Raw genomic sequence first — 16,517 nt, 5'->3', positions numbered from 1 at the left:
AGAAATTTACTCTGAAAAGCAGCGTCTTTAAAATGTGTGACTTGGCTGAAATATATTGGGCAGTGCCAGCAAAACCGCAGAGAACGAGAGATGGAGACAGGAGTGGAGGAGAGGAGAGGGAGGAAGAGGGAGATAGATATTTCATATTTAATTTTACTATTAATAGGGGTGGCATTTGGTTAAGTTTCGGAAGAGAAGTAGCAAGCTATCTGGTGATGACCAAACTTGGGATATTTGACGCAAAAATTCTATAGAGAAAATAAATAAATGAGAGGGGAGCAAACAGGCATCTGCTTCTTCTCAATCCCCCCCCCCCCCTCCGCAGCACACACACCATCCTCAGCCATGAGCGACTGTTTTAATACTTGTGCCAAAACCTGCGTGGCAAAATGAATCAAAATTAAAAATGAAACCAAAATAAATAACGATAGAGACAACAAGGCAGAACGGAGTGGAAACAAACCTCGATCTCATCGATCGAAAGAAAGGGAAGCGTCAAACTTTTGCGTACGCTATAATTTTTAATTTTTTTATTTTTTTTTAAGTTGTCTGTTTTGGCAAAACCTTTTTCTGCCTTCAATATTTTTTTCACGCTCTCTCTCTTTTTAGCTCTACACCTCCCTCCCTCCCTTCCTTCTCTTTCTCTCTCTCCCCTCCCTTTTCCTCTGCTATTGGCTAGCTCCTTCACTTCACTTTGCCAAAAAGGTGGGTCTGTACGAATCGGTCTCTCTCTCTCTCTCTTTTTTTTTTCCTCTCTCTTTTCCCTGGCATCGATGCTGGCCACCAATTCAGCACGGAGAGTGAAAGCAGGAGAGAGGGGGAACGAGAGAGAGAAAGAGAGAGTTTAAACTGAAAGGAAAAAAAAACCCCAGCTTTCTCTTTTGCTCTAAACCTCCTTCCGAAAAAAAAATCATCTTGTTTTCCGTTAAACCTTTATTTTTCCCTCCTTTCATTTTTCTTCTTTATTTTTTTTTCTCTCTTTCCTTAGTATTCCAAGGCATATCCAGAAATTGTCTTTTTAATTTCTCCCCTCCATATATCGTCCCTTTTCCGGATTACTTTTTAGTTCTCTTTGTTGCCGTCTTTCCACCTGGAATTTCCTATTCATTTATCTTCTCGTTTTAGGCCTTTGAAGTTAATAACTTTGTTGTTGTTGTTATTACCATAGTTATATATTTTTTTCCTCATTTATATTTCTTTTTACATTGTGTTTGTACCCCTTTTAATTCTATACAATTAGTAATAGGATCCAAGGCTTTTTACATAAAAAATTAAGCGTCTTCGATCTTTAGCTTCATTTTTCTTTCACAACTATCGTTATTACATTTCATTATTTACCCATCTGCCCCAGAGCTCTCTCTCTCTCCATAAATCTGATGAGCTCCAAATTTGGATGTTTTTAAATTTCTACAGGAGTTTGATATGACACCAAGAGATGGTAACCATTTCTCATCTTTCACACTTATGCACACCATATCGATAAAACTGTTTATATTTCTACCTTCATGTTTTCTACATCACCAGTAACATAATGGACTTAAATGTCTGGCATTGAGATTATATAATAATAATAATCTGCGTCAAAGGAAAACAATGAGCTAATAATATGTAAATTATTCTGCAGTTATGTTATGTTATTTAAAATATGTTCCTTGACTTGCTGCTCTTAATTTTTATTTCCAAACTTCTTTCAGGATGAATTTCACCCCTTCATCGAAGCTCTCCTTCCCCATGTACGTGCATTCTCATACACGTGGTTCAATCTCCAGGCGAGGAAACGCAAATACTTTAAGAAGCACGAGAAGCGGATGTCAAAGGACGAGGAGAGGGCTGTGAAGGACGAGTTATTGGGGGAGAAGCCTGAGATCAAGCAGAAGTGGGCGTCACGGCTCTTGGCCAAACTGAGGAAAGACATCCGGCCTGAATTCCGAGAGGACTTTGTCCTGACCATCACCGGGAAGAAGCCTCCGTGTTGTGTCCTCTCCAACCCAGATCAGAAGGGCAAAATCCGGAGGATTGACTGCCTTCGCCAGGCAGATAAAGTGTGGAGGTTGGATCTGGTGATGGTCATCCTGTTTAAGGGGATTCCGCTGGAAAGCACAGATGGGGAACGTCTGTACAAGTCACCCCAGTGCTCCAACCCAGGGCTGTGCGTGCAGCCTCATCACATTGGGGTGTCCATCAAAGAGCTGGACCTCTACCTGGCCTTCTTCGTCCACACGCCTGGTAAGTTTTGTGCTTTGCTGCGAATATGCTACATGTCCATCCAATGCAACGTGCCGTAGCTGTTTTGTTTACACACTTACAAGACCTTTATCATTTCATCTGGCGAGGCCAGGCTGAAAGTGTTCCAACTATGAGGCATGGAAATAGACTTTATAGCGTGAAGCAAGGGAGAACTGAATAACAGTGGGACAAACAGGACTATAAGGAGCTTATTAGACTAAATTTCCACACAAACAAATTTTTAGATACATTTTGGTACAAAAATACACATATAGATCTCTATACGTTCATCATTTCATTCATTATTTATAGGCCCCAATAACCCAAGGGCCTAGCCCGATCACTACATAGCTACTCAAAGGCTTTTCAGGCCTAAACTTCATCAGGCAGTGCCAATTCTGCATTGCACTGGATCGCACTACGATAGTGTAACAAGGAGTGATCCAGATGCCTGTTACCGAAACTACAATGTGTGCTAATGCTCTGCCAGCTCAATATCTGTCTTACTATGTTTTTTACGAATAGGATGCAGTTACCATTATGTTTACTGTTTATATCTCTGCTAAAACGTTGCAGTGGGTTTAAAAAGTATATTTATTTATCTCTAACACACCTATGTATAGCTATTATTTCAATGCAATTAACAAAAAAATATCAATATATCGATATACTAAAAAACAATATTCCTAGACATGGATTTAAACAATAAAATAAAAATACTATATGTATATATATATATATATATATATATATATATATATATATATATATATATATATTAAACATCACATGTAATAAATATTCTGTGATATATCTTTATATCTTAACCATCTGTGGTTTTCTGTGTCATAGTATGTTAAATAGCACCACATAATCATCTAATTATATATTTTTAAAAAAATATTTATGTCTGTCAAATATAAAAATTGTTGGATGTGATTACTGTAATGGATTACAAATGTTCGAGAATTCGACAAAATAAAAAAAAAATAAAAAAAGCTCACCAAAAATAATATATGTTAAATATAAATATAAAGTAGGCAACTTGTGACCGGGTATTTTTACTTTTAGCAATGTCTTGATATTTTCCGTTTATTAATTATGAACTTTCCACATTAACACTTTCTTTAAGTTAAATATTTCCATCAGCTCTTAAAATAATTATTTTTTTCTTTAAGCTTAGAATATAATTAGTGGATTTTGAATCTATTTTTTCACAGATATACGTTTAAATATGTGTGCATGTATATATATATATATATATATATATATATATATATATATATATATATATACAAATAAATATGTATATATATATATATTTATGTATGTCTCTTGATATGCGTGTATATATGTATAAATACATGCACATCTGTATCTACCTATATTTATATTTATATATATATAGGTAGTGTATAGTACTGAATAGGTTCACCCCATTACTTGAGAAGATAATAAGCTAGTTCCAACTTTAGTTCTGATTTTCTCTTGATGTGAACAGAAGTATATATTGGAGGGGAGAGGATCAGATCACATTCACTACATAACTGAAGAAACTTATTTTTGGGGGGATATTTAATTTATATATAAACCTCTAAATATTGTTGGCACTTCCCTGTTGTATTTAACCGGCATGTCAGATGGTTAGCCAGTATACAGAAAATAAGAAGCAGGGTAATGTTATGTCCAGAACAGTGTATAGAAAAAGAGAGTACAGAACTCATTGGGAGAAGATGCTACAGAATGTGGACGTATAAAAGCACACAGGTACAATGTAATGAGGGAAGAAGCTATTCAGGGAAGCAAGTCCTGCCTGCAGAGCTCACAATCAAACAGATTAAATAAAGAGATTGAAGGGACTCCTTCCTACAAAGCTTTCATTGTAATATTACAAATATAGAAGGCACAACTATAGTACAAGAAAACCTTTAGATGAACGTACATTTGCCTGCAGAGCTTACACTCACATATAGTTGGAAACGGTGGAACTCTATCCCGAAGCAATTTTGGCATCATTTATAAGGGGAAATGAACAGGAAAAAAAATCATCGAGAGATAGATTTATTGCTATACCAGTTTCAGACGGAAATAAGACAACGCTTTATACCGAGTGACTGTGACAATAGACCAGTAAATAACACATTGTGTGCCGAATTTGGACACAGGACCTGGAAATCCTGTGGTAAAAGCAAAATGTATTTATTGGTTATAAATGTGAGGGAGGTCAGAATCCACATGGAGGAGGATCTAACCTCTGACCTGTCGCTTGTGTCCCGCCATTCACAGTTTTTTGCTGCTGAAGGTTGTCTGATGTTTGCATGTACAGAAATGTGGCCACCATTGCACTGCTGATCCTGACACACCACTCCTGTGGATTGCATTTACAAGCTGATTAGAATGCTCTTAAAGGGTTGGTCATCCCTCAAGTAATTTCTGAAATGCCATCTAGCACATTCTTTGGTTCCATAACTTTTCATTCAGAAGCCATTCTCCATTTTAATGCACAGTATAGTCTTTAATAGGAAAGTGTATTTGTCGCTTTCATACTGCGGAGGCAGCCATTTTGTGGGGTGAGCTCATATTCCTGTGGATGCACTCTACCAATTCTCTAGGAACCAGTGACATCACTGAGGCATGAACTACAAAGTGCATTCTCATGGGTATTCGTTGTCAAAATGACTGCATGTAGGCAACAGGTAAACTTTAAATACAACCACTGATTATCCTCAGCTCCTTGACTCTGCCTAGTGGTGATTGTCTTAAAACCTGCATGTGTCACCCTGTGGTGGGAGGGACAGACTCCATATCACATAGCTCCCTCCTGTCTGTGTCACCCAGAGGTGGGAGGGACAGGCTCCATGTCACATAGCTCCCTCCTGTCTGTGTCACCCTGTGGTGGGAGGGACAGGCTCCACGTCACATACCTCCCTCCTGTCTGTGTCACCCTGTGGTGGGAGGGACAGACTCCATGTCACATAGCTCCCTCCTGTCTGTGTCACCCTGTGGTGGGAGGGACAGACTCCATGTCACATAGCTCCCTCCTGTCTGTGTCACCCTGTGGTGGGAGGGACAGACTCCATGTCACATAGCTCCCTCCTGTCTGTGTCACCCTGTGGTGGGAGGGACAGACTCCATGTCACATAGCTCCCCCCTGTCTGTGTCACCCTGTGGTGGGAGGGACAGACTCCATGTCACATAACTCCCTCCTGTCTGTGTCACCCTGTGGTGGGAGGGACAGACTCCATGTCACATAGCTCCCTCCTGTCTGTGTCACCCTGTGGTGTAAGGGACAGACTCCACGTCACATAGCTCCCTCCTGTCTGTGTCACCCTGTGGTGGGAGGGACAGACTCCATGTCACATAGCTCCCTCCTGTCTGTGTCACCTTGTGGTGGGAGGGACAGACTCCATGTCACATAGCTCCCTCCTGTCTGTGTCACCCTGTGGTGTAAGGGACAGACCCCATGTCACATAGCTCCCTCCTGTCTGTGTCACCCTGTGGTGGGAGGGACAGACTCCATGTCACATAGCTCCCTCCTGTCTGTGTCACCCTGTGGTGGGAGGGACAGACTCCATGTCACATAGCTCCCTCCTGTCTGTGTCACCCTGTGGTGTAAGGGACAGACTCCATGTCACATAGCTCCCTCCTGTCTGTGTCACCCTGTGGTGGGAGGGACAGACTCCATGTCACATAGCTCCCTCCTGTCTGTGTCACCCTGTGGTGGGAGGGACAGACTCCATGTCACATAGCTCCCTCCTGTCTGTGTCACCCTATGGTGCGCTGGGGTGTTGGTGTCACCCAGTAACTTGTATATGAGAAATTGTCACATTAGTACCAGCTGTATTCTGTAATATTTGGGCTTGTTATCTCTAAATAGGAAAATAATTTCTGACCTAACCCTGAGCAGCTGAAAATGATGGGTGAACATTTTACATTGAAACGTTTCACCATTCTCACCTGTCCTGTTAACTCCTCACTGTCTATGACATAACATATAAGGCCATTGCTGAGCCACTACACATAAGAGAATGCAATATATTCACGTCAGTGGAATATGTCTGTGATTTGTCTTAGTCCATGCCTGGACGTTGTAGGGTAGTTGTACTTTTCCCAGCCAGGCACACTGATAAAGTATTGGAGTAACCTTTGACACTCCTAGCACAGGTATGGAGTAATTACAAGTTATTTCTAGTACGGTTATTAAAATATAACCATACAACGTTAGATACGTGTACAGAACGACACGGAAATATAATTCATCATTAACAGTACACAATGGTTTTGCAAAAATAAGAATCAGCATGAGGAAAAGGTTTATATTCCTGATGCCGCTCTCTGCTCTTCAGCTAGATGCTGAAGTATAATTCAGACGGCAAAGGTGTCACTGACTGACTCATTTCCTGTTAACCGCAAACACAATAAAAGTTGTTGAGAAGACCTGGCTTATCAATCTCTAGTGCTTGCTGACATGACTGTTGTAGTTTGGTCTGCAACCAAAACAAGAAACATGTAACGTTAATGGAGGGGAGAGTTTAACTACTGCCGTATTCAATGCAGTAACGTCCACAATATGTACGCAACACGTTATATACTGCAGCGATTTGATACAAGATTTGTAAGGACTTCGTTTTACCTCATTGCTGCTTTTCGCAGGTCTAGTTATTGAGGTGTACGGCGTTCGCCTATTGTAGCAGCGCCTTTGCCAGATATGAGCATTGACGTGTTGGTTAATGACCCAAGAGCCCAGCTCCGAAACCAGGGTCAACAAATTTCTAGTCGCTCCCACTTTGCACAGGCACACGGTATAGATGACACGAAGAAGGACATTTCCATTTAGTGTACACCGTTATGCAGGTGTTAGGATCAATGTCAAATTGTACATATATAAAATAAGTTGGTATAAAACAATAAAAAAAAAAATTACCAAAAAAATCCATTTTAAAGATGACCTTGGGCATCGGTCCTGGAGCTTGGGGTCCCTGTACCAACACTACTATGCCACCTAATTTTGGTAGGACTTTTTTGGTCATATCTACAGCTTTTCGAGGCAATCTTGTTTTCTGAGTATTGATAGACTATGCAAGGACAAGGCGTTAGCTGGTATTAGGTACTGTAACTAGAATACTGCACTAACATCTACGAGGACGTATGAGCAACATACAGTACATGGAAAAATAGTTTCATTTTTCTATATTTCAAAACAATGGGAGCCCTATCCGTATCCATAGTTCCCTCTTTTCTCCCTCCGTGTCACCATGTGGTAGGAGGGACAGACACCATGTGTCATAGTTTAATTTCATTTACACTCGCTCCCTGACTACCATGCCATTGTGTCCCCCTGGTTTTGCCGGGACCCCTTGGCAGTGAAGGAGTGACTCCTCTCCTCCCTCCTATTTTTCGCTCTCCATTCCAACTTTTCTCTTGCCAAATAAACAGGGGAGCAGCTGAATTTCCTCTCACGGAGACATCTGTGATTGAACAGACGTTGGGGACAGAGTATGGGGACTCTGGCAATCCTTCCTTCCTGAGGTGGGGGTGGGGGGAGGACAGGACAGAGCAAAGGAGAGACCCTGAAGGAGTCAAAAGAGAAGGTGGTCCACAACGTGTCTTGTCAGCACTCAATACAATACATGTTATTTCACGTCTCCAAAGCCCACTCTGCATTGTCAGCTGTTACCACAAAAGCCAATCCAGTGATTGCTTTAAATTTGAATGTCCTGCTATTTTATCATTGAAATGTCTGAATCAACTTGGAAATATTAGAGAATGTGTTGTATGCAAAACAGATGTAGAAAGGGCTCAAAGTATCTAAATGAGATTTTATATATATATATATTACATAATTTGGAGCCCTGTCTAGAAGTAATACTGTAATAAGATGTTACAGAGGTAATAAGACACTCAGGAGCTGGGTTACTGTAATAAGATGTTACAGGGTTAATAAGACACTCAGGAGCTGGGTTACTGTAATAAGATGTTACAGGGGTAATAAGACACTCAGGAGCTGGGTTACTGTAATAAGATGTTACAGGGGTAATAAGACACTCAGGAGCTGGGTTACTGTAATAAGATGTTACAGGGGTAATAAGACACTCAGGAGCTGGGTTACTGTAATAAGATGTTACAGTGGTAATAAGACACTCAGGAGCTGGGTTACTGTAATAAGATGTTACAGAGGTAATAAGACACTCAGGAGCTGGGTTACTGTAATATGATGTTACAGGGGTAATAAGACACTCAGGAGCTGGGTTACTGTAATAAGATGTTACAGGGGTAATAAGACACTCAGGAGCTGGGTTACTGTAATAAGATGTTACAGTGGTAATAAGACACTCAGGAGCTGGGTTACTGTAATAAGATGTTACAGGGGTAATAAGACACTCAGGAGCTGGGTTACTGTAATAAGATGTTACAGGGGTAATAAGACACTCAGGAGCTGGGTTACTGTAATAAGATGTTACAGGGGTAATAAGACACTCAGGAGCTGGGTTACTGTAATAAGATGTTACAGGGGTAATAAGACACTCAGGAGCTGGGTTACTGTAATAAGATGTTACAGGGGTAATAAGACACTCAGGAGCTGGGTTACTGTAATAAGATGTTACAGGGGTAATAAGACACTCAGGAGCTGGGTTACTGTAATAAGATGTTACAGAGGTAATAAGACACTCAGGAGCTGGGTTACTGTAATAAGATGTTACAGGGGTAATAAGACACTCAGGAGCTGGGTTACTGTAATAAGATACTACAGGGGTAATAAGACACTCAGGAGCTGGGTTACTGTAATAAGATGTTACAGGGTTAATAAGACACTCAGGAGCTGGGTTACTGTAATAAGATGTTACAGAGGTAATAAGACACTCAGGAGCTGGGTTACTGTAATAAGATGTTACAGAGGTAATAAGACACTCAGGAGCTGGGTTACTGTAAAAAGATGTTACAGGGGTAATAAGACACTCAGGAGCTGGGTTACTGTAATAAGATGTTACAGGGGTAATAAGACACTCAGGAGCTGGGTTACTGTACTAAGATGTTACAGGGGTAATTATATGCTGAGGAGCTGGGCTACTGTAACAAGGTGCTACAGGCATAAAACGATGAGGAGCTGGGTTACTGTAACAAGGTGCTACAGGCATAAAACGATGAGGAGCTGGGTTACTGTAACAAGGTGCTACAGGCATAAAACGATGAGGAGCTGGGTTACTGTGTACCAGTCAGTCAGGAGTTCAGTTCAGGACAGTATCTTGCACCTGTAAGTGACATTTGTCTCTGCTTTGTCCTCTGGTTAGTTTACCCTGTGTATGTTTGCTCTGGCAGAGGGGAGGTATTCGGAGGTGTACAGAGGTATATAGAGGAGGGCAGAGCTGCTCTTACACAGTGGAGCATTGTGCGCTACTTGTGTTTATTCACAAATTAACCCTTCCTGCTCTGCTCCACTCACGCTTTCTATTCCTCGGCCATTCTTTCTCTCTGCTTCCAGTCTCTTTTACTACGGAACAGCCAACATCTGTTGTGTTAGTTACTTTCTTTCTCACCTCATTCTGAATGTGATTATTGCTCCTCTCCACATTCTCTTTCTCTCCTGTGCACCCACCTATTCCGTCTCATTTTCCCGTTCCGTGCTGCCATTTATACCACTTTCATACTGCCACCCCGGCAATATCCTGGGTTGTTAACCCGGGATATTGCCGGGGCACAGGGCAGTATAGATAAGAAGATTCCCGGGTCGGGCAGGTTCATACTGCACCTGCCCGACCCGGGTTTTACAAAAAAAAAAAGTGTAAAAAAATGATTTTAATTAATAAAAAATACATAACAAATGTTTACTTACCTTATTTTCAGCCAGCGGTGTCTCCGGTGCGTTGCCGGCTGTCAGGGGGACCTCTGGGTACTAAAATGACGTCATTTCTAGTCCATTAGTCCCCCTGACAGCCGGCAACGCACCGGAGACACCGCTGGCTGAAAATAAGGTAAGTAAACATTTGTTATGTATTTTTTATTAATGAAAATCATTTTTTTTTTACATTGACATTTTTTTTTTTACAGTATGAATGGTGTAGTCTGACCCTTTAGTCATCCACCCTGTGCTATCAACTAAATCTGGAAAATGCCATGTATGGGACTGGACAATGTATGGATCAGTTCTCTTTCTTGATGGCCCCTCCCTAATGCCTCTGGCATTACAGGAAGAAGACTACAGCAGCCGAACACGCGGATGATCAAATGCCACAGATCTAGTTGCGCGGCACTGAGAGCGAGCGATCAGATCACATGGGACCCAGGTGATTGGCAGACCTCGGTCATCGGATGACCGGATATGTTTGCAGTCCAAGCAGCATCTGATCGTCGTATCTGGGTCTACTGGCCCTCTGTGCACCAGTGCTATAGGCTCAATCATACATGGAAACACTGGCGGTAGAAAATAATTGATTGATTCATTTAATCTGACAACTGTGATTCACTTTCTGCTTTGCAGCAGTTATCTTTATTTTATTGTAAGCCCCTCGCCCCTTCAGGACCACATGTGTGTCAGCCCATGTGACCAAATTTCACTTTTTCTCTATAAGTCACTTTCACTGGGAATAAGGTTTTTTTCTTTTACCGAATGCTCTACCCAAGTGCAATGTAGATTTGTTTTTCTTAGGACAAATTGTACTTACTTGTACATATTTTATTTCTGGTTTAAGTATATTTTATTTTTATTTGGCTATTCCAGCGAAAACAGTAAAAAAACTGCATTAAGCCCTGTTTTTGCCCTTGTTATTTTTTACGCAGTTAGCGCAACCTCATAGGTATATTGCTACATTTATTCTACGATCTGTAACGTTTATATGGATACTTGATACGTCTACTTTGTTGCAAGTTACACTGTCTCATTGCTACCTTACATGTAAATGGTGTGTTTTGTTACTTTTACACCTTTTAGTTCTGTTCTTAAATCCACTATGGGGAGACATTTTTTATTTTATTTCTCCATGTTTAAAACTTTTAATAGAATCAGCATCTGTTTACTTGCAAAACAACATTAGCTCAAATATCAGTGACATCTAGGCTCACATTAACAAAACTTGAACACATGCTGTGGAGGTAGTGGCAGTGTGTAGAGAGCCTATTTGGGCCTCACTAGACCTATCCTTCTTCTATATTGACCAATGGTTATGGTTAGACAGGGACCACCGGCTCTCAGTCACAGGATGCTGGAAGCACCTCCTGAAAAATGAATAGGACGGAACAATACTGCACCTCAAAGCAGGACTCGATTCAATTAACAATACAATTCAATTAAACCCAACTGGCCACTTTTGGCTCCAGGTCAAGTAGACATAAGTGGACCATGGTACCACAAACACCAGCTGATAAATTACAACGAAAGACAATGGCGGCGTATATCTATAACTACATCCTACAGCACAGTGGCCTAGTGGTTAGCACTTGTGCTTCGCAGCACTGGGGTCATGAGTTCAATTTCCAACCATGGCCTTATCTGTGTGGAGTTTGTATGTTCTCCCCATGTTTGCGTGGGTTTCCTCCGGGTGCTCCGGTTTCCTCCCACACTCCAAAAACATACTGGTAGGTTAATTGGCTGCTATCAAAAATTGACCCTAGTCTCTACCTCTCTGTCTATGTGTGTGAGTGTGTGTCTATATTAGGGAATTTAGACTGTAAGCTCCAATGGGGCAGGGACTGATGTGAATGAGTTCTCTGTACAGCGCTGCGGAATTAGTGGCGCTATATAAATAAATGATGACGATGATTATTATTATTATTATCTTTTATTTGTTAGGCGCCACAAGGTTTCCGCAGCGCCGCACGTAGTATAAATATGATGATGATGATTCTCTGCTGACGTCATGTTGTGAAATCTGCTATATGACTATCCCAGTGGGCATTCCTCCCAGTATAAACCAAAATCGCCTATCGGTCCACCCAAAACAAGTTGCATTAGCCTCAGGCAGTAGTGATGTCACTAGCTTCTAGTGAGCTGATAGGCTGCACTCTGGCACGTACTGGATCAGCCCACAAGATGGCTGCCTGCACAGTGTGTAGGTGGCAATCGCACTTTAAAACACAGACTCAGGCCGCACAGAGTACATCTAAGTGTAATGTATGCGAAAGGTGGGAATTAAAATGGAATATTTTGTTGTCATTTCATGTATTGTTTGTATTTGCAATTCATTATTTCCCTTCATGTGCGTACCAGCCAGGGCACTTCACACAATTCGCAAATAATACGTAGCAATGTTGTCCTCAGCTTTGTTAGCTAGGTTTTTCTTTGTGTCAGAAAACGTCCCTTTACGGAAATAATATCAAACACTAGCAGTAGGCTTTTTTCCCGAAACGTGCTATGGTGTGACAGGTAGTTCTATGAGAGGGGTAATATTGCTCTTGAATTAAGCCATTATTTAGCTTAAGAACGGGACACTGGGCTAATTAAAGGACACTCTAAAGGGTAAATGTATCAAGCTGCACGTTTCTGGCAGGTTTGAAAAGTGGAGGTGTTGCCTATAGCAACCAATCAGATTCTAGCTGTGATTTTATAGAATGTACTAAATAACTATATGAAACATCTCCACTTTTCAAACCTGTTGGAAACTCGCAGCTACATACATTTAGCCCCAAGCCCATTTCTTAGATGTGTATTTGTCTAATGGAAATATTTACAAATGGATATGTAATATGACAAATATTGGATGTTGCCTAGTTTTTTTGATGGTTGACACTCAGTAGAGTGTTATCATTTTTATTATCTGCTCCTAAAGACTTCCTGTCAGTCTGATTGATCACACTTCCTGTCAGTCTGATTGACCACACTTCCTGTCAGTCTGATTGACCACCTGAACACAACAGGAGGCAGGGCCTAGAGACGAAGGCTGTGCATGACATGGCTATGGACAGGCGATCAGCAGCAGCAATTTGACAGAGGCTGCTGAAATTCTGCACAGAGGGGTAACACACAAGGGTATGTAATAAATATTTTCCCTGTACTAAGTAAATACAAACTCTGAGGTAAACGGCATAATAACAGTGTTTTGTTATTATATGCTCCCATTCGTCCTTTCTTTTAATACATTCAGGAGCCGAATTATCAAAGGGGGGAAAAAAAGCTCAGGCTGGTTTTAACAAAAGAGACCACCCCAAAAAAATGTTGGAGAGAGTTACAGGGTTGGATGAAGTTTCCCCTTTAAATGTGAAGTCTTGCAGTGATCTAATGTCTGTGGCATTTTTAATTACAATTCTACAACACATGTATACACTTTTGGCTGTGTACTCTGTAGCTGCAATGAGCTTAGAGACAGCTCTGGACTTTGTTTGCGTTTCTAGGTCTGTGTACGTATGTATCCTGATTTACACTATTGTTACATGTTTACAGACTTGAAAATTGTCTCTGGCTTCTAGGGGTAGTGTCGGGATTTGAAGTTGTGTCCCCAAAAGTGTATTCTCTTTAGAATGTCCCTGTTTTAGTAACAAATAAGGTAGACATGCACAGGCTGATCCTGACATTTGGCCTTCGCCTCGAGCGTTGTGATTGATGTCCAATAGGGCCACAGACGTGGATGACTATGTTGGCCACTAGGACAGAGCCTCAAGATCACTTTCAGGGACCAGTTACACCACTCACACCAAAACTGCCCAGACAGTGGTCACTGAGGACCACGTTTATTAATATGTACAATGCTCCAACCCATGTAGGTCAGAGACATCAGGCTGCTGGTGGATTGGATTAATTGCCGTGATATCGCAGATTGTAGCCTACATGCCAGAGGTGCTTAATCTGTGGGTGGCAACACAGAATATGTCTCTCTATGCTATCTAAGATGGCCTCCTAGGGGACTCTTACATTATTTATAATAATTATTTTGCATCAAGTGCTTTATTTCCTAACAGTTCTATTTTAATAAAAAAGTAATTTATTCAATTGCTAGATAGTAATAAATGAATCCAAAGTGTATGCATTGGTAATTAAGACGCTAACCAATGTTCCTGGATCAATATCCGGAATTAAATAAAAGTTTGAAGTAGTATTCCCGGTGGTTTTCAATTCCAAATGTAAAGATCTTTCTTAGATCCACTATTAGAGATTTAAAAAAAAAAAAAAAATGTCCTCGTTGGCTGTTTAAGGGGTCTGTGCGCCCACCAACATGTCAGGCCGATGTCCGTGGATTTGAATTGTACAGCGCCAATCTCCACAAAAATGCAGCCCGTCAATTTGCTATGAATTAGGACTTTAGTGCAGTATAATGCTTTCCGTGGATCATACCTACAGGTTCAGCGTTCAGGTACATATCCACTGAAATGCGAGATGCGTTTTTTTTTTTTAACGCAAGTAAAAACGCTAATAGAAACGCATATCGAACGCACACGTGTTTGATATTTGTGCTTTTCTTTGGTCGTTAACATGCATTGAAGAGATAGCGGTATATTTTTCCAATGCGGTGAAAAGCGGCCAAACACACGGTAACGGAACAAGTAGCGCTGGAAAAAAGAACACACTGCAAATGGTTATGAGCAAACTTGGAACAATTGTTTCCTTTGACATGTGTTTTACATTGGTTAAAAACGCATAATTCAAACGCGCCCTTGTGTGTGTGTGTGTGTGTGTGTGTGTGTGTGTGTGTGTGTTTGTGTTTGTGTGTGTACCCTGAAGAACGTGTGGACACTTCTCATTTCCTAAAATGAGCAGACTGAAGAACACAGATTGCTGAATGGCGTGTGCAGTGTCATAGAACTGTATTATAGTCATGTGCAGCCGACCGGTCATCTACTACGGGGTGGCTGTGCTGTTATGAATCAATCCATTGCTCATTATTCTCCTGCAAACTATTTTGAAAAGTTGACTATGATGCATTTGTGTATCTGAATGCAGGTCTATATATAGTGTGCATGGTGGAAATGTCAGCTCCTGTGTGTGTGTGTGTGTGTATGTCAGTGCCCCCCCTGGCTCTGACACGTGCCTGTGTTATTGCTGTCATGACCTCCCAATCATTGTCTCGTTGACCCCTGACACTCTTGCACTAATCTGTGTCAACATGGCTTCAGGCTGATGGTAGCCCCCCTCCTTCTCTGCAGGTGGCTGAGTCTAACCCTCTCTGCCTCTTACCCCTTCACAATTAACTCTTTCACTACCCTGCACTGCAGCTGGCCATGTGCTTAACGCCTAGCTGGATCCACAGGTCAGGGAGGGAGAAGGGGATGGGATTTGTGCCGGACTCTGCAACTTGCGGCGAAAAAAATTACAGTGGATGAAGTATCAACATAAATACGACAACCACTGGGCTACAGAGCTTACATTCTAATACTTAGTGAGCCTATTGATCCAACACAAGAGAGGTGAGAAACCCTTTGGGAATACAGTGACACAGAACTTAAATTACAAATACCACACAGATCAATTAAGGGATGGCAAGAAGGACTGAGAGGAGGCCTTTACAGCAGAGCTTACACTCTAATATAGAGGACATGGGTAAAATCTAAAGAAAATATACGCAGTACTTAATATTCTGTAGGCAATGATTGAAAATAGAGTGAGAAGGGAATCCTGTCTTGTACAGTTTGCACCCTTGATGGGCAATCTGTGGCTGTCCAGCCAGTGTAGAACTACAAATCCCAGCAAGCAGTTAAGTAGGCCACTGTGGGATCTGCACAACAGCTAGAGAGCCACAAACTGCCCTGGTTTCCACACGTATATAGAAGACACAAAGAAAAAAGAAAAGAGAATGAAGTAGGGATTTCTGCTCTGCAAAGCTTGCACTCTATATGTAATATAGAAAGAAGAGGAATCATTGAGAGAAGATATTTCATTTTATCTAATATACAAAATACTTAAAAAGAAAGGTTCCCTCAGGGATGACATTCATAGAGAAGTAAGGCTCAATACAGTGCGAACCATATGGAGGCGAGATTACTGTCCCCTAAAGATACAATATAGGCCAAAAGAGTTCTGTCCTGTGGAGCTTACACTCTAAGGAACCACAAAGAGACTTTAGTTGTTTCCTGCAGAACTTACACTATAACTCACAGAGGATATAGATACAATACAGAAGAGGTATCGGGGGACATCCTTCACCTCCTTTATAGTAGAACATCTTCCCGTGTATCCTGCACTCTCTGTAGTGTACAGTAGCTGCCTATCTCCCTAACGGGGCAGAGGGCTGGTGTGTACGACAGAGGAAAGGGTGATTTGGTAATGACAGAGGGCCGCAGTTTGGGGACACAGTAAATGTAGAGATTGCTGCGGTGGCTATAAGTGCCGGGAGAGTAATTATCCTCCGGGCTGCAGTAATTAGCGTGGG

The 16,517-nt window shown here is 41.4% G+C and overlaps 1 protein-coding gene across 9 annotated transcripts in view; it reads left to right on the top strand.

Annotated features, from left to right (window-relative positions):
* Positions 1 to 16,517, top strand: part of NFIX (nuclear factor I X) — a 121,195-nt gene that overhangs the window by 65,281 nt on the left and 39,397 nt on the right. For 8 of the 9 annotated variants that reach the window (XM_075206723.1, XM_075206717.1, XM_075206720.1 and 5 more), the window contains exon 3: positions 1,695 to 2,226. In XM_075206723.1, coding sequence (XP_075062824.1) covers positions 1,695 to 2,226 — 532 coding nt within the window. Of the gene's footprint in view, positions 1 to 759; positions 1,439 to 1,694; positions 2,227 to 16,517 lie in introns of those variants that run through there. The other variant, XM_075206721.1, reaches the window with a different exon arrangement.

This window comes from Mixophyes fleayi, chromosome 4 (assembly GCF_038048845.1).
Source record: "Mixophyes fleayi isolate aMixFle1 chromosome 4, aMixFle1.hap1, whole genome shotgun sequence".
Lineage (NCBI taxonomy): Eukaryota > Metazoa > Chordata > Amphibia > Anura > Limnodynastidae > Mixophyes > Mixophyes fleayi.
This window is presented reverse-complemented; position numbering and strand designations above follow the sequence as displayed.